The sequence below is a fragment of the Acanthopagrus latus genome, chromosome 10, assembly GCF_904848185.1.
Source record: "Acanthopagrus latus isolate v.2019 chromosome 10, fAcaLat1.1, whole genome shotgun sequence".
NCBI classification, from domain to species: Eukaryota; Metazoa; Chordata; class Actinopteri; order Spariformes; family Sparidae; genus Acanthopagrus; species Acanthopagrus latus.
Window position 1 is genome coordinate 17,985,327 of NC_051048.1, and position 19,776 is coordinate 18,005,102.

At 43.1% G+C, this 19,776-nt stretch overlaps 2 protein-coding genes and 1 long non-coding RNA gene across 3 annotated transcripts; 1 reads left to right on the forward strand and 2 right to left on the reverse strand.

Moving 5' to 3' along the window:
- Nucleotides 1-1,007: 1,007 nt before the first annotated feature.
- Nucleotides 1,008-12,374, forward strand: LOC119027789 (solute carrier family 2, facilitated glucose transporter member 4-like). The gene is made up of 11 exons (XM_037113239.1): nucleotides 1,008-1,289; nucleotides 3,819-3,914; nucleotides 6,038-6,198; nucleotides 7,605-7,729; nucleotides 7,887-8,002; nucleotides 8,171-8,333; nucleotides 8,953-9,140; nucleotides 9,227-9,331; nucleotides 10,035-10,136; nucleotides 10,222-10,425; nucleotides 10,513-12,374. The coding sequence occupies exons 1-11, from the start codon at nucleotides 1,257-1,259 to the stop codon at nucleotides 10,732-10,734; spliced, it is 1,515 nt and encodes a 504-aa protein (XP_036969134.1). The 5' UTR covers nucleotides 1,008-1,256; the 3' UTR covers nucleotides 10,735-12,374.
- On the reverse strand, nucleotides 2,598-3,625 carry LOC119027795. Its single transcript, XR_005077479.1, has 2 exons — nucleotides 3,360-3,625; nucleotides 2,598-2,926 (listed from the first exon to the last, which is right to left on the reverse strand). It is a non-coding gene; the product is annotated as an uncharacterized LOC119027795 (long non-coding RNA).
- Nucleotides 12,375-12,439: 65 nt separating the features above from the next.
- Nucleotides 12,440-17,204, reverse strand: LOC119027790 (Y-box-binding protein 2-A-like). Its single transcript, XM_037113240.1, has 10 exons — nucleotides 17,045-17,204; nucleotides 16,009-16,072; nucleotides 15,106-15,139; nucleotides 14,934-15,023; nucleotides 14,606-14,848; nucleotides 14,396-14,484; nucleotides 14,111-14,312; nucleotides 13,883-14,014; nucleotides 13,712-13,788; nucleotides 12,440-13,065 (listed from the first exon to the last, which is right to left on the reverse strand). Exons 1-9 carry the CDS (start codon nucleotides 17,172-17,174, stop codon nucleotides 13,750-13,752), a joined length of 1,023 nt encoding a protein of 340 aa, XP_036969135.1. The 5' UTR covers nucleotides 17,175-17,204; the 3' UTR covers nucleotides 12,440-13,065; nucleotides 13,712-13,749.
- Nucleotides 17,205-19,776: the final 2,572 nt, after the last annotated feature.

The window sequence follows — 19,776 nt, forward strand, 5'->3', positions numbered from 1 at the left end:
GGGTTCTTGTTGAAGTTCTTTTTCTTTTCTTTTGCCGCTGCACTTGAGAGTTCATTTAGTTTAAAGGTCCATCTAGGTCTGTGATGATAATAATAAGAGTGCATCCTCCAAAAAGACAGAAAAGAAGGCTGCATTTGAGGGCTGCATTCGGATTGGGACAGCCTTTACACGGTGTAGTGGAGTAATTGGTCTTCAAATGCAGCCTCTGAAGGATGCAGACCCTGAACTGAGACACAGCAACTGTGCTGCCTGTTTCTCATTACTTTTGAATGTATTAAAAACTGATTTTTGGGTTGTTTTCTGTTGTTGTTTTGTTTTCATCTCTGTGCTGGAACAACAGCAGGCGTGTGACGTGAGTGCAGTGGAAGTCACGTTGAGTGGCTGAATGTGATCACTGACACCTTCAATGTTCCCATTAGTTGCTGATGAGACGCTTATTAATGTAACACCATTCCAAGAATAACACTTCACAAGCCAGGACGTCATTCACTGGAACACACCATTAGATGTTAATGGGAAGTTCATCCCAGATCATCAGGTGTAAATGTCTAAATGTTTTAGAATAGTAGGAAGTGAGTTCTTCCTCCCACCTACTGTTGACTCCACTGCTAAGGCCCTGGTCTGTGTGCGATGACTCACAGAGTGGGCCTGAAGACCAAATTTGGCCCTCAACAAAGTCAGGAGCTCCAGATATGGATAAATTATTGTTAAAATGCAATCACCTCTTAAGCTCCACAACACAAAGCAGACCTCCTTGTCTGCTTTCTGTTGCACAGCAGAGTCATCTCTCCCTGCACTTGTTCGCACCCCTTCTCTCCCTCAGCCAATAGTCGTTAAGGTCAGGGGAGCTTCCTGCTTGCGTCTCGACCTCTGCAGGCGGACCTCAAGATCAGCCGGAGGCCCAGTGGGCTGATTTTCAGGAGCGGAGGAGCCTCACACCCCCCTCCCCTCCCCTCCCCCGTCCACCCTCTCGATACGGAGAGAGGCGTGCACGTGGGTGTGCGGGTGTCACTCCACCCCAGCTGGACGGACACAACACAGAGTTGAAAGAAGAGAGGACACCCTGCAGCACAGGACGCACCAGATTGACCACTTCTCTCTTTTGGATATTACATTTCAGTGCGCTGCATCGGTGCTTAACTGCAGCAGGTTGCAGTCAGGACTTGTTGTCCTTTTGGGGGAGTTTCACGTGTCTCCATTTGGCACCAGACGCATCTGTCATCTGCTGCCGCTGGGTGCCCGGAGCTGCCAGAAACATGCCGGCCGGGTTTCAGCAACTCGGAGGGGAGGTAATTTATTTATTTATTAATTTTTTTCATGAGAGCTTTGCACAGCTGAAATATGTGGTCGGGCTTGTTGTTTTTACTCGCAAAAGTGATGTGATGAAGAGTAGGCTGCAGGGAAAGACGTTATTTGTGTCCTGCGTAATTTAGTTTGGAGCGATTTTACGCACGATTTTATCTCCGTCGCACACAAAAAACTATGGGAGAAAACACATTCGCTTCACGTAACACGACAAAAAGTGACAGAATCGTTGACTGGTCGGCCAAAAAAGTATCTGAATATTTAAATGACTTAAAATAAGATGATTTTATTCTTATTTGCTATGAAATATATTATGTAATGTATTTGTTGGAAATATGTCCAGCAGTGGTTTATATTGTCATTCAATCAGAGTTGAAACTATTGTATAATTGAGAATGATAATTTAAAAAAACAACAATATGCTACGCAACAACCACTAACGAACAGAAATGTGCCAGTTTCAGCAAGGAGGAAAACTGAAATCAGCCCTGATCTGAATGAGCTTTGGCCCTTATTTAGCCCTGGGCAGTGACCTTGAAGAGCTAAATAAGTGAGTTTACAGGTCAGAGCTGAGCACTGTGGGTTTGTTGTAGGCCACCTAGTCTGACTGGTTCCACCTCACCACCCTCACAAACACTTGCCTGTTGTCGTGAGTTCCCTCCAGCTCTTTGGGAGAAATCATTAGTAAGTCAGAAGGACAGGTTTTTTTTGGTGTGGCTCTTCTGGTTTAGGACAGTTTCATCTCTCCATAATGTTAAAACGAGAGTGAGTGGACCGCTGCGATGTTACGAGGTGAAGAACAGGTAGCAGGCTGTGCGGATCTGGGTGGGAAGGAGGGCAGAAGTTTTGGTCTCTGTGTAAAATAAATCCTGTAAGCATGGAAACTCAAACAAAGCAGAAAAGTAAACACACTCTGTGAATCAGGGGCCCTCTTTTTAGATCGTACCGTGAGTAAAAGCATTAAAATAGTGACTAAGTGTTGTGAAGGTTAATTTGTAATGATACTCAGCCACTGTGAAGTGTAATAGAGCATAACTGGCTGCTTCTGATGTGTTTTACCTTTTCTGTAACAAGGACACGAGCACACACACATGAACACACACACACACACACACACACACACACACCCTTTTGTTTTGGTCCATGCATACTAAACAACACTTATCTTAAGACTCAACACAGCAAGGTCAGGAAACAGTGCTACAGATCCACACTGACTACACCACACACAGCCTCAGACTTTACTAAATGATTAATACAGTCAAACAGAAGGGACACAGAACACATCTCACTGATGTAATGTAACTAAGTATGGTCACTTTATTTTCGAGGTATCTGTACATTACTTGAGTATTTCTACTTCCACTCCACTCGGCTCTGGTTACCGTGTCACTTTGGAGATGCTGCATCAGAGCCAAATTAGCACATTTTTTAATCAATTTATTTGTACGTACATGTAAACATACGTGTAACTTAGTTCTGCTTCAGCTTGTCACATCATATTGTTGTTGTCAGGATGTCCACCATCAGCAGAATGTCAACGTTTCAGGAGGCCACGATGGGTGTGTTTTTCTCTGTTTATACTCAGGAGCCGACACCAGCTGCCCACAGACATGTTTTGCTGCAGAGAGTAACAAAGAAAAAGATGCTCAGGGTGTTTTGTACTTATTAAATTCCTAGTGAAGTTTATTGTTTCAGTACACGGAGGTCGTTTTAAACAGTAAAGTCGGTTTGTTTAACTCTGTTCTAAGAGGGCCCCAAAGACACTGTGTTCAGATATTAATTTGGTAAAAGTGAGAGTCACCTGTGCGAATATTACTTGATTGGATATCAAATGTACCTCAGTACAAACAGTGGGAGTTAACATACATTTCTACATATTTATATTTATGACCGATGACCTCACTTTTTTCTGAGCATTTTTGCGTGCGTATGATTGCAGATAAAATACATTTAATACACTACTTTGGCACGGATGCAGCACGCAATCTGCAAAGTCACTAGTGACTATGGTTACCAAATAGATGCAGTGGAGTAAAAAGTACAATATTTACCCCCGAAATGTAGTGCAGTGGAAGTATACAGTAGCAGAAAAGTCCTCCGAACGCAGGTAAAATCCCCTCAGTGTCTGTCAAAGAGTTGTGCCTTTAGCATCAGGCTGCACAGTAACCACTCTGCCACAGTGTCACAGTGAGAAAAGGCATAAGCACACTCTCTGAGACATAAACACACTGTGCTGGAGGGGAAGCCTCATCTCTCCAAGGTCGACTTGTCCGTCACTGGCGAGACAGGTGCCCGTGGCCTGATGGGAAACTGGAGGGAAGTTAAAGTTCAGGCGCCAACAGTAAAGAAGCCGATGAAGCAATTAGCAGTGCTGAAGAGATTGTCTCTCAGTTATATATAGGGGATGTTAGTGGAGAAGAGCTATGAGTGCCCTCAGTATTACTCACCGCACTGAGAATACAGTTTTAATGTGTGGTTTACATCTGTGTGTGTGTGTGTTTCTGCTGCAGACGGTGACGGGAACCTTCGCTCTCTCGGTCTTCACTGCTGTCCTGGGATCTCTGCAGTTCGGGTACAACATCGGGGTTATCAATGCCCCTCAGAAGGTAAAAACACCAAGCACGGATCCATGAAGAGAAAGGCAGTGACAGAAGTGCTGATGTGAGGGCGTGACATTCGAGCTGCTATTGTCTCCTGATTTTTACGAGGTGCGTTTCGGGCACCATGACACCCCGCAGTGTAACCTCAAACAGAGGCGACGGTGTTTAGAAAATAAACCCGACAAAAGGAATCAATCCCCGGCACGCGATGCTGCGACGTCATTTGACGCCGAGATGACTGTCAGGGAATCAGCTCATTTTATGTGCCAAATGTCTGTCGAATCAGGGTCACGTGATGAGTATCCTGTGCTGCTCACACTTTTGGAGCCTTCAAGCACTGTATGTACAGTATTTATAGAGAGCAGCACATGATTTTTGAAAACCTGACTTGCCTCAGCCGTAAAACATGTTGCTGCTCATATTGCAGCCATCAGATGTGTTAAAGCATGAGGACACGCTTTGGTACTCAATGTGAGACGTGTCTGGAGTACTGCGTGACTTACTGCATATTGCGTATGCATCATGTTCTTTCTTTCTTAGTCTGAAATGAACTGCAAACGGGCTAATTCTGTGTATCAATACGTGGCAGAGGGCTCAACACTGAGCTCTTGGTGATGAATGGACGCCAGAGCTCAAGTCAGCTGAGAGGTTTCCGACTCGCCTGCTGGTATTCCGGCATCCATTGACGAACATTGACCCTCGACTACAAACGTGACACAGCTGATGTCATTTCACTGAGACACTAAAACCAGAATAGAAGCTGAGCTGCTGTGTTTGTGCGTGTGACACTTAGAGACCCCTTTATGAGGCCTTAAGAATGGAGCCATTTTAGAAAGAAGGGCTACTAAGATATACTGTATCCTCTAATTTAGGTTGTAAACAATCAATTTTTAAGGCGACATACTCTGCTCATTTTCAGGTTTGTAGTTGTATTTCGGGTTACTACTAGAATCGGTTTACATGCAAAGTGATCAAGACACACATCAGTTTTGTCATACTGTCCGGTGCTACAGCTCTGTGTTCCCCCTCTGTCTGAAACGCTCTGTTTCAGCTCCTGTCTTTTTAAGTCAACCTCCTTTCAGTCTACCAGTCTCCTCCGATTGGCCAGCTCACACATGCCTGAGCCAGCACGGCTTACAACAACAGAGCAGCTGTTCTCAATCAATTCTTACGTGCCAAGCTAGCCGCGAGGCATAAATGATCCAAATGTGTGACACAGTGATGTAGTCTGATGTCACAAAGTTACAGAATTAAGAGAGTGACAAACGATGAGGCGTTTCAGGAGCAGTGTTTTCTGTTGGAGAGAGGAGCGCCAAGATCTGTAACATGCACAAGAACATAAAAACACTGGAGGAAAGGAGACAAACGAAAAATGCATTTTTCCAAACCAGATGCATCAGTTTGAATCCCCAGACTCTCCTGGCTGAACCTCAAACTGCTCCTGATGAGCACCTAACATGCCATCAGTGTATGAGTGTGTGTGTGTGTGTGTGTGTGTGAATGGGTGAAAGTGTGGCTTAAATCATATATTTTGTTATTTTTGTTCTTGTCTATTTCAAACAGCTGGTTTTAAATTCCAGTCATCAGGTGCACAAGCCCCGTGGGCGACCTTAAAGGGACAGTTCACCCTAAATTGAAACTACGTCTTTTTCCTCTCACCTGTTTTGCTATTTCTCCATCTAGTTTTAGCCGAGCTAACTTAGCTAGTTTACTTTGCAACTCGGCAAAAGGAGAGACACATCTCACAACATCATCTCGTCGATGAGTAGACGCACACTTCCTCCTGCGTGGTGTAACCAACGGCAGGTGTAGTTCAGTTCCTGCATGAAACTGCTCTCAACAAGGTCTGTTGATCATTATAATATTAGTAACCATAAGAAAGGCTTTGAGCGCCACAAAGCTCCATTTTACTTGCGATAACTCAGACAACTCTACGGCTGATTTCTCCAAAACTTTGCAACTCATACAAGACAAACTAGACTGATAAATGGCACTAAAGGTAAAAGGAAAAATATATTCTTTATTTTGGGATGAACTGTCCCTTTATCTAGGACAAATAACATCTACCTCCTGGTCCGGTCTGTCTCACGCTCTGTTCCTGTGTCCTGTCACCTCCGCGTCCTGTGCAGATGATAGAGGCGGACTATAACGCCACATGGGTGCACCGGCATGGGGAGCCAATCCCCTTAGGGACCCTCACCTCCCTCTGGTCCCTGTCCGTGGCCATCTTCTCCATCGGTGGCATGATGTCGTCCTTCTGCGTGGGCTTCGTCTCTGAGTGGCTGGGCAGGTGGGGAAGCACACACACACACACACACACACACACACACACACACACACACACACACACACACACACACACACACACACTCTGAGTACCAGCTTTCTCAGGTTTTGAAAATCAACTCAGTGAGTCATGATACTATAAATCACCGTAACTCTTCCACCTCTGCACGGATGCAAAATGGATCCCAGTGTTCCCTCTCTGATCATTCAGGGATAAAACTCTGCCCAGGATGTTCAGTGTCGACCCAGTTTCCCTCTGTAACCTGAGCCGGGATGCAAACTGCAGCCCACAGCTTCTACTGACTGAAAGTGGATCTTAACAGAGCTGGCAGCGCTGGGTCAGGAGGGGTATGTGGAGAGGAGCGGGGGGTTGCATTCATTTAGCTCCAGTGCACTCAGGACAAGGTCTTCCTAAAAAAAGCTTTTTGTTACTTGTTACACGCCACCGTGCAGAATGATCTCTGTCTACAGTCTGACAGAAGGGTTGTTCCAGATCAACTCACCCAACCCCTCCCAGTTCATGACAGGGATTTTCTCATGTAGAAATCCTACCGTGGCACTCCAAATACCTTTTTAGTCATGAATTTATAAAGCAGGGCTCTCCAGGCTCACTTTCAGGATTTTTGCGATTCCTTGCACGAGTATTCTAAGATGCCTACAATTGCTTATTTTCCACTGGATTAGGTTGAAATTTGTCTTTAGCATCCAAGAAAAGAATGTGATGTGGAAGTGTGAGACCTGAACACTGACATTGGAGTTTTTATGTATTTTTTAAGCAGTTGAACTTCTTAAATTAAATATATTTGGAGGCCTATATGCATTGATTCTGGGGTTTTTATCAGTTAGGAAAAAAAAAGGTCATGCCGTTAGAATTTTAAATGATGCAGTTGAACCTCTTTGTGCAAATAATCATGTCAGATTTAAATTATTATTGAAAGCATTTTATTTTCATGCCTTAAACTTGTCTGGATGGGGAATTTAAAATACACTGACGTAGATTTTCTACAATGCTATCGTCATTTTGCTGCACAGCCCTTTAAAAATGTGGTAAACATAATGTTTTAGCATGATTTATATGACCATCGATATAATACCAAACTGCATAGCTGCTGAGTTTTTAAGGTTATGTGGGGAATAACTACTAATGTCAGTCAGATAGCCTTCAGTGTTACTGTGCTGCACTGCCCTCTGTAGGCGAACATGTCGCTGGTTTTCACATGTGCACATCACATCGAAACTCATGCAAGTTAATTTCCTCTAAACTTTGTTTGAGTTCATGTCTTCACAGTGAAAAATTAATATTTTGGGCTGACTTTTTGTGGAAGTATGTCAGATGTAGATGATATTATAGAATGTGTCACATTTGAGAGCTGAGTTACTACAAAGAATCCTACTTGTCATTTGTCCCAGGAGGAAAGCCATGCTCATAAACAACTTGTTTGCCTTCATCGGCGGGAGTCTGATGGGGTTGTCGAAGCTCTGCCGCTCCTTCGAAATGATGATCCTCGGACGCTTCGTCATCGGTGCCTACTGCGGTGAGCGCTCTGCTGTTCTGTTCTGTTTTTCAATTCACTGGAAGGTACTTGAAAGTTGCTTCTGTTTCTTTTTGCTGTTACTTTTTTTTTTTGCAGTCAGTCGTCTCCTTCACACTGGTGACGTTTCTGTCCCTTGTCCAACTTTTCCTCTGTGCAGGATTAGCATCAGGCTTGACACCCATGTACGTGGGTGAGATAGCTCCTACAAGTTTGCGCGGGGCACTGGGCACGCTGCACCAACTGGCTATTGTCACTGGCATTCTGATAGCGCAGGTATATGATAGCACATATTATAAAACTCTTTTTGAGGCAGTGTCTTAAATATTTGTGTCAGGCATTCGTGAGGAAATGTCTTAAAGTGATCAAAACCTTTACAGTAAACCATCATGTTCATGTTTTGTGACAACCTTATCTTTAAATCTGATCCCTCTCCCTGTGCAGATCCTGGGTCTGGAGGTGTTACTGGGCAGTGAGGACCTGTGGCCAGTCCTGTTGGGTATAACTGTTTTGCCGACTGTACTTCAGATGGCACTTCTTCCTTTCTGCCCCGAGAGCCCTCGCTTCCTCTACATCGTCCGCTGCCAGGAGCACCTGGCCAAGAGAGGTGAGACTCAGGTCCGGTCTAAGAACACCATTAATGTCTTGGAATGACCACAATCGTTACTCAGTCTGGAACAGCATTTGATTTTGGGGTGTATTTTTGTGAGTTATAATCACTGTGAATAGATAGCTTACCGGTCCAACATGCAGAAAGTTAACATGTAACAGCCTTTTACAGTACCATATCTCAATATATCTATAATATTTTACCAGTCAGCTTCACAGTATGTTGTATTGTTGTTACTGTGCAGCTATGGCCACAATAATAGAAATATTAGGCCTTAGGAGACACCGGTCTTACTAAAATCTCTAGATCATTTGCGGTGAACTACTCCTTTAAAAGCCTTCAAATGTATCTGACAAACACAAGGCTGAGCTCACAAATTATCTGTGCAAAGGAAAGATTATCAGGTTTACCTCACTGTCCAATCACTCTCTGTACATTACCCTGCTATCTACATACTCTGGAGTCACCTTATGCAACATTTATGGGGCTGAATGTACAAGAGCACATATACACATGTATGGTGCATGTAATGTCTTTGACCCAGCAGAGGCTCTGTCGCTTCAAACACGTGCCCTCAAAGAAATTCATATACTCTTCACACATTTCCCTTGTGCAGGCCTGAGGAGGTTGACTGGAAGGCAGGAGGTGGGCGACTTGCTGACAGAGATGAAGGAGGAGAAGAGGAAGATGGACATGGAGAGGAAGGTGTCCATCCTGGAGCTCTTCCGCTCTCCGCTCTACCGCCAGCCCATCGTCATTTCCATCCTGCTGCAGCTCTCCCAGCAGCTGTCTGGGATCAACGCAGTGAGTCACAGTCCGACGACATCAGCACACCGAGCAGTGCACTGTGATTCTGGACTCACCTTAATCTGTTTGCCCCCTCTGCCCAGATTTTTTACTACTCCACCAGTATCTTCATGAAGGCAGGAGTCCAGAGTCCAGTCTATGCCACCATAGGAGCAGGCGTGGTCAACTGCGCCTTCACAGTGGTCTCGGTCAGTAACCGAACCAAACGAGCCTTCAGCTTGACTTTTTGATGTGCTCCTTCTGTCTGAAAAAAGAATTTAACACCAAATGTCCATTCTTTTCTAATTTGGTATGCTAAAGATTACAGTCCAGTGTTTTTCTATTACTGTTTAACGCTGTTATCAAAGAGCAAATAAGATAACAAAATGTTTCAATGTCATTAAATGGGTCGAGTCTTAGGCACGCTGGCCACACAAACTCTTGGGGTTGAAATTCATGATTAGGTCCAGACTAAAATAGTTCAGCAACTTTCTGATGGATTGCTGTGACATTTTGTGGCCCTCAGAGGACAAATCCCAACTATTTTGGTGATCCCAACTTTCCTCTAGTGCCATCACAAGGTTGAAATTTGTGGCTTTGAGCAAAATGTCCCAAAAACTATTGTTACTGACGGCCATGAAATTTGGTCGAAACATTGATGCCCTCCACTAGGTGAATTATAACCACTTTGGTGTTCACCTGATGTTTGACTTGGCAACATAATAAATCTTACCAACCCAAACTTGTTGGTGTTAAGTGCCACTTGGCAAATGTTAGCATGCTAACGTGCTAAACTAAGATAATACATATGGTAAACAAAGCTAATGTTAGTAACTTAAACTGAGTATGTATGTTTTGGCAACATTTTCCAATTGAGCATTTCAATTTCTGTTTCCACATTTCCTTTGACAGCTCTTCTTGATAGAGAAGATGGGTCGACGGACGCTCCACATGCTCGGACTTGGCGGGATGTGCATCTGTGCCCTCATCATGACCATGGCTCTTGCTTTATTGGTCAGTCCCCCAAAGATTCAAGCATCCTGCACTGTTAGGGATAATTTCTCCGCAAACCTCTCAACTACTCTCTCCCCCCTGACAGGAAACTGTTCCATGGATGAGCTACATCTGCATGCTAGCCATCTTTGGCTTCGTAGCCTTCTTTGAGGTCGGTCCAGGTCCCATCCCCTGGTTCTTTGTAGCTGAGCTGTTCTCTCAGGGTCCAAGGCCGGCAGCGATGGCCGTGGCTGGCTTTTCCAACTGGACTGCCAACTTCATCATTGGCATGGGCTTCCAATATATTGCTGTGAGTACTTTTTGACTTTTAATAGATAGTTGTGGATGTCCTATGATTGATGAGTAACTTACCCTCTGTTGTTTGATCCTTCCTCAGGACCTTTGTGGGCCGTATGTCTTCCTGATCTTCGCAGTTCTCCTCTTCTTCTTCCTCATCTTCACATTCTTCCGGGTGCCAGAGACACGGGGCAAGACTTTCGACCAGATCGCAGCAAACTTCAGCGGGCACTCGGCAGGGGGAATGATGGATATGGACATGGACATGGACCTGGACAAGCCCACGGAGCTGGACTACTTGGGGGAGGAAAGCATGAACTGAAGACTCCTGGCCTGAAGAGATATGGACCTGAGTACAGTTTGGGATGAACTTTGAATGTGGGCCTGACTCCAAACTTGATTTTCTGACATGTATTTTGAAGTCAATTGTTGTGTTCATTTAGATTCTGGTTGAAGGTGTGTTTTGGAATTGCCCTTTGCTTTTATTACCACTGCAATATGGAGGTTAACGGTTACGAGTTGAGCCTTGACAAAAGGCTGAACCCTGTGGATTAAGAGGTGACTACTGTAGCTTCAAGGAATAAGATGCACATAAGAGCAAAGTGTTTGGACTGCTGAGGCATTGACTACCAGTGTGGTAGGATTTTTTTCCACTATGATGGAGTTGCAATATTGACGGACGGAGGTGGAGAGACTTTGGAATTCCTGCACTTTATCTACAAAAGACATCCAAAGTTTTGGTTTGGAGTTAAAAAAAAAAAAAAAAAAAAAAGAGGTTATGTATGCTTGCCTAGTATGTAGTAACGCTGGGAACACTCTAGATGTGTAAATCTAGTGAAACTATTTCAGAGAATGGCATTCAGAGTTCAATTTCAGGATCATGGTGTGAAAGTTGTAAAAAAAAAACAATCAAATGTAACATCTTATACAGTTGTCATGGATTCAACTAGTCTGAAGCAAGATTTGAAGGAAAGGTTCACCCCAAAATCAAAAATGCATATTTACCTTACTATTTTGATTGTGCTGGAGATCGCACTGGATGAGGGTAAGAATGGTGGCAATCTCAGGTAAGAGGAAAAATAGATATTTCTGATGAAGGGGTGAACTCTCTCACATTATACAGCGACTTGAGCTGGAACTAACAAATACTTTCAAGCCATTTCAGATTAGAACTATTTTATTGCGGTGATAACTTCCTGGGATCAGGCAACATGTGACTTCTTTCAGTTTAAGAGAACATTTTACAGAAATGACACATTTTAATTCTAATTTAAGTATCAGAAAATTGTGATTTTAGTATCAGTGCCAATAATCAGGTATTGGATCAGAGTAGAAATGTGTAACAATACACACAGCTCTAGATTCTGTTCAGTATCTCAGAGGCTTTAGAGTCTTAGGGGTCAAACTGAGCTTCGATCATGAAGTGTGTTCCCAGCTTACAAGTATTTTTCTGATCAGGAGTAACTCATTGCACAACCTGCAGAAATGATATCTTTAAAGAAACAAAATCTATTTTAGTACTTCGTGTGTACATATGGTGTGTTATTGTTAAATTTTAAAAGGTATGAGGGTCTAAAAGTTAATTCTTTATGCACTCCATAAGTGTTTGGTTTTGTAAACAGAAGCCCGATAACATTAGACTTGAGCAAGATGTGCGATCAAAAGGGCTGCTTATCGATTTTGTTGATTTTTTTTTAAATTCACACAAGCGTCATGTTTGTGTATTTATCTTGGCATCTGTCATGTGTGCTGTTTGCTGTATTTTCTTTATTGGTGTGTATCACTACCTTGTGAGGATTTGTAACGAGGTTGTTCAGAGAGGACCTGTTATTTGTATAGAGTGAATATTGATTCTGCAGTCATATTGTCACTAAAAAGGATGCAAGACCTGTAAATAATGTTAACCAGTACCAGAAATTGTGTTTGACATTAAGTAAACCAATGTCAAAAGACAAAAACACAGTTGACAGCAGCATCTTCTAATTCTACACCCCCCAGGGTCAAACATGAAATAAGGACTAAGACTGGAGATTTGCAAACATGGTTTATTAATTAGCATTTTTTTAAGTACTGACATTGCACATAATCCCCTCCAAAGAAAAACACACAAATAAGTAAAACAAAAAAAAACAAAAAAAAGTTTCCCTTTTATCAATCTATCCTCCACTGAGGATACGAAGGGAGTCGTATGTTTTCAGGACTGATTGAGGTGGTAACAGAACTAAACTGACTCCCATAATGCACCACCAACCTCACAACTGCTTGGTTTTCCCTCTTCAACCAAATTAAAAAGTCAAATAAAAATCAAGGCTGGTTCCTCTATAAACTACTTGATGTGTCCCATCTAAGCAATTAAAGAAAAATAGATTTTAAAGGGAGGCTGGAATAACTGGGCTACCAAGCAGATTGTCCATTCTTTCCCATTTTTCTTCATAAAGATGTACTTTCAATTTCTAAATACACACCCACCACCCACCTGCATCCCCTTCTCTCCCAACTCATCCCTCTACTAAACAGGACAACACAAGACAAGATGAGGGGGGGGTGTGAGGCATGACAGTGAGATGAGGTTGGGGTTAGAGGATGGGGGAGTGCAGGGAGGGGAGAGCAGTGCATGTGTTCTGAAAAAGGTCCAGTCCTCCAACCCTAGGACCTACGAAAACAAAGAACAGGAAATAAAAAAAAACGCAAGACAGACACAGGGACTGCGAGACAAAGACAGTAAAGAAACAAAGACAACACAAATAGACAAATGTATTCCTGAGACAATGATTATCACCAACTCCTGAATCTGAAATACCATCTTAGCTTGGTTTAGGACTTTTGTTAAAAGAGAAACATTTCTACACTGCATTTGGGCAAAAGGACGAGCCGGTTGGAGACAGCTAACCTTAACCCCGTTAGCTTTACCTTTCCCAACCCAGAATATTAATGCCTCCAACCCATCGAAGCTAAAATTGAACACCCATCTTTTCTTGTCTATTAGAGCAAGTTAGACCATGAAAAGTGAGACAGGACAGACGATCCTAAAGTTTGAGCTTACACTCAGATGACTCCCTGAATTAAACAGAAAACTTGGCCCAAACAAAAGCTGACAAGTCCTTACAGACTCCTGGCCATCCATTTAATGCCACCATGCCAGCTTAAAACCTCGCTCAACAACCTGCCGGTGTCCATCATGTTGCCCTCTGTGAAAAACAGGCGATGTGGCACCTGTAGCATGAGAAAAGCAACCCTACACCCTGAAGTCTCCCACCCCGCCTGACCCAGACCTGACCACTCCAGTGTGGGATCCCCACCTCATGCCAAGGGTTGTGTGACTGTCCTCTCACCAACGTCACTCTGTTGGTGCTGGGACTGTTGTGGCAGCTGCCTCCTGCGGGTTAGGGAGGGGACAGTTCAGACATTTGTGTCAACACGACAAACACCAGTGACCAGGCAAAATCTAATGTGTCTGTGTTAGCACCCACCTCAGTGGATTTGGGGGTTTTAGCAGAGGTTTTGGGGGAGGCCTTTGGTGATTTAGATGTGGATTTAAGGTCGGCTGGTTTTGAGGTCTGAGGGGGTGTTCCAGGCTCTGATGCAGACTTCTCTGTATCGTTCTGTAAGAAAAAACATAGTTGATGATATTCTGCTCTTACCCATCTGAAGTTGTATCCAGGTTGAGTTTATCAACCACAAAAGATACCCAAACTCACTTTCGAGGTTGAGGACTCTGAGTTCCTTTGCCTGCGACGTCTAGACTGGCGCTGTTGTTTCTGACCCTCGGCTGTTTCCCCGGTGGTCTGAGGCCCCTCAGAGCCCTCCGTCTGCGTCACCTCGCCTTGCTCCGGGCTCTTTTCTGGAGCAGCCTGCTGGTCGTTTTCAGCATGATAAGGAGGCGGGCGAGGGCGGAACGGTCTGACAAAGGACAGAGGAATAACTAAATCAGCTCTGCATTTGCTGTGTTATTGAGAGACAGAAAAATTTAAATGTCAGGTCACCTTCGGTATGGGCGCCAGAATCTGCGCTGTGGCGGTCGCTGCGTTTGGTCATTCTCGTCTACTTCATTTTTTACCTCTCCATCTTCACCCTGACAGAAACCAAGCAGACAACATCTCAGACTAAACTACTGCAGAACAGTTAAGTGAAGAAGACTTTATACATTTATGTTCAAGAGCATCTTACAACATAAATAAAACCAAGCAGCTTACATCTTGTCCCTCCTGTCGAGGTCTGCGTGGCCTACGGCGGCGCTGCTGAGGTCTTATTCCACCATTCTCCCCTGACGTCTCGCCCTCAACAGAGGGGCCCTGGCCATCAGCTGGTTTACCCTGGTCACCAGGCTGAGGGCTGCGAGGGAAGAACCGTCGACGGAAGCGGCGTTTGTTGGGTGCATAGCGACTGCCCTTGACTGGAACACCTCCAGGACCAGTTACATTGGCTGCTTCTGAGCCCTGTGGTACACCAAAGAAAGGTGGGAATAGAGATGTGAATTCAGCAGACTTAAAACGCCATTCTGAAATGACTCTCTAATGTTACCTTGGCTGCTTCAATCACATCAAACTCTACAACCTCCCCGTCTCCCACACTGCGGAGGAATTTCCTAGGGTTGTTCTTCTTGATAGCAGTCTGAGGGGACAGGATTAACATGAAATAATACTTCTGTCAACTCATAAAAGGCATTAGATTAGAAAAAGGCTCTTTGCCTTACCTGATGAACAAAAACGTCTTCTTTGGTATCATTCCTGTGAGAAATAAAACATGATTAACTCAAGGCTTTGGATCCAATTATGTAATTAGACTTTCAAGTATAAATTCACCAAAACATGTACACATCTCCTCTTATCTCAGATTGATAGTCACGTGAAGTTTTGTTATCCACAGAACATTTCTGGAGTGTCACAGCAAAAGACGTGTTGCAGGTGTGTTTTTCCAGTTTTAAAACAAGTCTCCATCTAGTTCAGTTGTTTAGGAGAATATTGCAACGCTTATTGTGCAGTACGGCTCTAGCAATGGTTTTGTGGACTACGAATATCTTCACCCGACTTTCCATCAGCATGGGTGTGGGTGACTAAATACATTTGTTGGTAAACCTAGGTCATATTATGCTCTCTGGCTTTCCTTTATTTTGATATGTAGCATTTTTGTGCAGATAAAAAAGGTCTGCAAATTGAAAAAGCCACAAATAGATCCACGGCCAAGGGAGCTACCCACAGAAAAACACTGCTCCTGTCGAGCCTTTACTTCCGTAACTTGTGTATCACCATGTAAAAGGTGTAATATAAATTTTTATGCATTATAAAAAAATATACACTCCAGTCAGCAGACACACAGTTGCTCCTGCCATAGATGCGATATTTTAGATCACACTACCTTGCTCAGCATTAACCACCCTACACTGCTTCTCTGGCTACCTCCTACTCCTCATGTAACGTAAGACTGAACAGAAGCATATCTCACCAAATGACAAAAATAATGTATTATTTGTGAAGTTTAAGTATGTAAACTTGTTTTACCAGGAACCCCAAATAAAAGCATAAACCTCAAAATTAGCACAATATGACCTCGTTAAGCACAAACAATGTAAAGCGATGCAAGTAAAAGGAAACATTACCTGTTTATGAAGCCATATCCATTTCTCACGTTGAACCACTTCACTGTGCCTTGGACCAGGGTGGCTACGATGACAGGTAGCACAGGATTAAATGTGGATCATATTATACACAGGCCGTCAATCAACACGTTGAGCTATACCGTTATCTCGCTTGTATCAATGGCGGCCTCGTTCACAAGAAGCTGCGGTCAATCATTAACAGTCAGACTGAAACCAGGTCAGCGCTGAGAGTCACGAGGAAGGTCTCCTCGCCACGGCTCCTTATAACAACATAGAGGAGAGCCCTCCATGGGCCCCCAGACTCAGTGGATCAGGAGCTCATCTCCTTCCTGTGAAAACCACCTGAGCGGGCTGTAATTGGCGCGTGAGCTTCTCTCAACACAACGAGCTGCACCTGTGGAGGGCGCGCGCGCACGTCCCGGTGGGAGCGCGCGGGAGCTGATAAAGGGGGAATTTAGGTCATACGTTCCCACTGTTAACTCACCGAACATTAGTAATGGGGATTCATCTGTTTTAGCACAGACTAACAAAAAAAAGGAAGCGTTTAAACTGGAGAAATGTTCGGAAATGTTGGAGCGAGTCCTGTTCCGGTGACTTTGAATTAAACCATGTAATTCTTCTGTCTGTGAAAGTCTTTATTTCACAGGGCAAGCTGGACTTCACTCGTGTAAATAACTGCCCCCCACAGAGCTAATGTGTAAAACCCAGGACACGTGTTGCTCCTAAACACACAGACAGAACAGAACAGACAGCAGTGATTTACTGACAGCTATCTGCTGATTTGGCCCAAATCTTAACTTCCACTGTAGGTACAGAAGATTTAAAAGTTAGTTAAAACACATAAGAGTTGATTTTCAAATCTGGGTGATAACAACCTGAACGTTATGCGTCAACAACCGTGTTCATTCCACCCATATCCATAACAGGCACCTTACATTCAAATAAAATATAACTTTGTGTGTAAGTATAGATTATTTTTAAGTCTCCAGAGGAGCTGTAAGCCACAGTTTGAAGCAGTTTCTCTGTGTAAACCCACCTATAACTTTCCTCTCAGGCTGTGGCTTTTCCTCCACAGGTGCCGAAGGTGGAGCGCTCTGCGCCTCGGCGTCGGTCATGCTCGCTGTCCGATTACTACAGTTCCTCTCCGGAGTCCCCTCCCTCCTCATCTACCCCAAACTTTTCTTCTTCGTCGACTTCTTCTTCGTTGAGGTTTTGTAGCAGTTGTCGCCCTTGACGTTGCATTACTGCCTCCCTCTGGTGATAGTTCTCCTCCATGTCCGCAGAGGCCTGCAGACGGATCAGGGCCCTGGTTCTCTCACAAAACAGAGCCTGGTTTTTATTTTCTGCTCCTCATATTCTCATGCATTCACATTTACACAGTGGCATTTCAGGAGGGAGTCAAAACTTGTCCCTCAGTAAATGCACCATTAAAGGTAAAGGTGTCAGTTTGCCACAGCCTTTCACTGTTTAAAAGCTTTGAACTGCACTGTGACTTTTATTTTCTAGTCTTGTCTCTTTTGAACCTGCTCTATTTTTGCTGACTTCCCTATTTGTTAACTTGTGTTTAATGTTTGTCAATGTCATTTATTTGTCCCTGTAAGGCACTTTGTGTCTGAATTGTTCAGTACAAATAAACTTACCTTGCCAGTACAATGTAAAGTCCTGCATTCAGAAGTGTACTTATGTAAAAGTATTTACTATGTTTAAAAAAAAAAAAAGGCTCTTAAAGTACCAGAAGTCAGAGTATTTGGCCCCTGGCTACTGATCTAATTATCATATGTTACATTACTAGCTTATTAAAGGGGCACTATGTCATTTTGGAGACGTAAATCAAACTCAGAATTTCAATATTTACAATATCAATGAGGTAATTACACAAACGCTTGATTTTAAAGATTGGGACCTACAAGTGAGTCAAGTCCCTGAGTCCTCTGAAGAAGTGGAAGATAGCAACAACAAAAAAGCATGTCGGATCAATTTTTTTTTTTTTTTTTACATGAATAATATTACATTTATCAAGAAGGTCACAAGATAGAACAGTCCAAGGAGTTTCAAGGGAATAACAGTCTTTGGTGGAACTATAACACGAACAGGATAGCCTCACAATTTATATATGCTCTTTTAGCAATGTCAGCAAACTCTGACCATGAGAAACAGGTAGGTTTACATTCACCTGTTGGAGGGGTTCATCACACTAATGCTGTGTTGGCCAGCAGGGGGAAGGAAACATCCAACATGATGCACTTGTGGGGATGGAAACCTTAAACTGGTTGTAAATCAATCAGAGGATGGAGATCACATGGATGTGTGTATCCTATATAAACCTACCTGAACTATCTTCTGTGAGAGATAACGTTGAAAATGTACAAAGTAATCTGATCATTGTGTTATACTTTGCTGAGTGACTACAGGCACATTGACCAGTATCTAATTCCCTTGGCTCAGTCCTGCTGCTCTGCACCATAAGAAAAGTGCATCCTAAAATGAAACTTCCATATTGGGTGTAACTGCTGGATGAGCTCTCTGGAGTATTTTGTCCCCATTTAACTTTTGAGGGCTGTTATTATGCCCCGAGGGTAGCTTGCTGTGGGTTTGTTGGTTCTATACGAATTTCAGCAAAGTCTCATCCGACACAGGATGGAGAAAGAAATAAGGGAGTGTTCATTTCTGGGTTATCTTAACTACGCCTTTAACTACAGCCCTCGGCACATAGGTCATAGGACTCCAGTTTCACAGCACTAAATTTAACCGAGTAGCTCTAAGAAGTGCCAAGTTCGACCAAACCATTCGCTGTGCTCAGAAGCCATGGGTCTCTGAACTGAGAAAAGGCTCTAATTAAAAGTGTAATTATTAGTAGCAGAGGGAATTACAGCCAACAGAGGTGCACACAGGCAGGATGACAGCACAGACACTGTGGACTCATAAATTAACATGGTAAATTCTGGAAGAGATACTTTGAGTTTAATAAACTTTTGTTTGTGAATAGACATTCCTGTATACACCCTAATCTATACCTTATACTGTTATTCCTTAATATTTCAATCTTTAATATGCAAGTGAGGGAGTCCGTATGTAGAAGACATCTGGACTATGGCAGCAAATCTCAGCTGGACATTTTTTTCTGTTGAGAAAAAACTGATATTAATGAATGAGAATACTGAAGTGTTATATCACTATATCATAAAATATATGTAATGAAGTATACAATAGGGGTTATATATGCAATTTAAATCTTTTTGGTTGTGTTGTTTTGATTATTGAATATAATCATGTCATTAAAGAAATCTCTGTGTGAAAAACACACAAACAAACAAACAAAAAAATAAAAAAATAATTACCTGTTATTACGTAGCATACAGGAAGAAAGTAGGTCCAAAACAGCACCGAGTTGTCCATGCTGCACGAGAATGAAAAGCTACGCATGCGCAGAATGTACCAAACTGCCGAGGTTTGTACCATGGGCAGTCGGATGAAATATCAAGTCACCTGAAGTTACAGCCACGAGGAGACCGGAACTGTTGCATCATCACTTTCAAAGTAAAAGAGTGTAGGCTAATTGTGTCCCTGATGAGAAAGAAACAATTGTCTTATTACTTTTTATTTTCATTTTTTTATAAACCATTTCGGCAAAAAAGGAGATGTTTCCAAAATACAATTTTTGAAAAATAGTTAATGTATATAACATAAACCTAATAAAGCATTAATGTATCAAATTAGATAAGATTCATTTTTCAGTTAGATGAGCACATTTTCCTTTAAACACAAGGG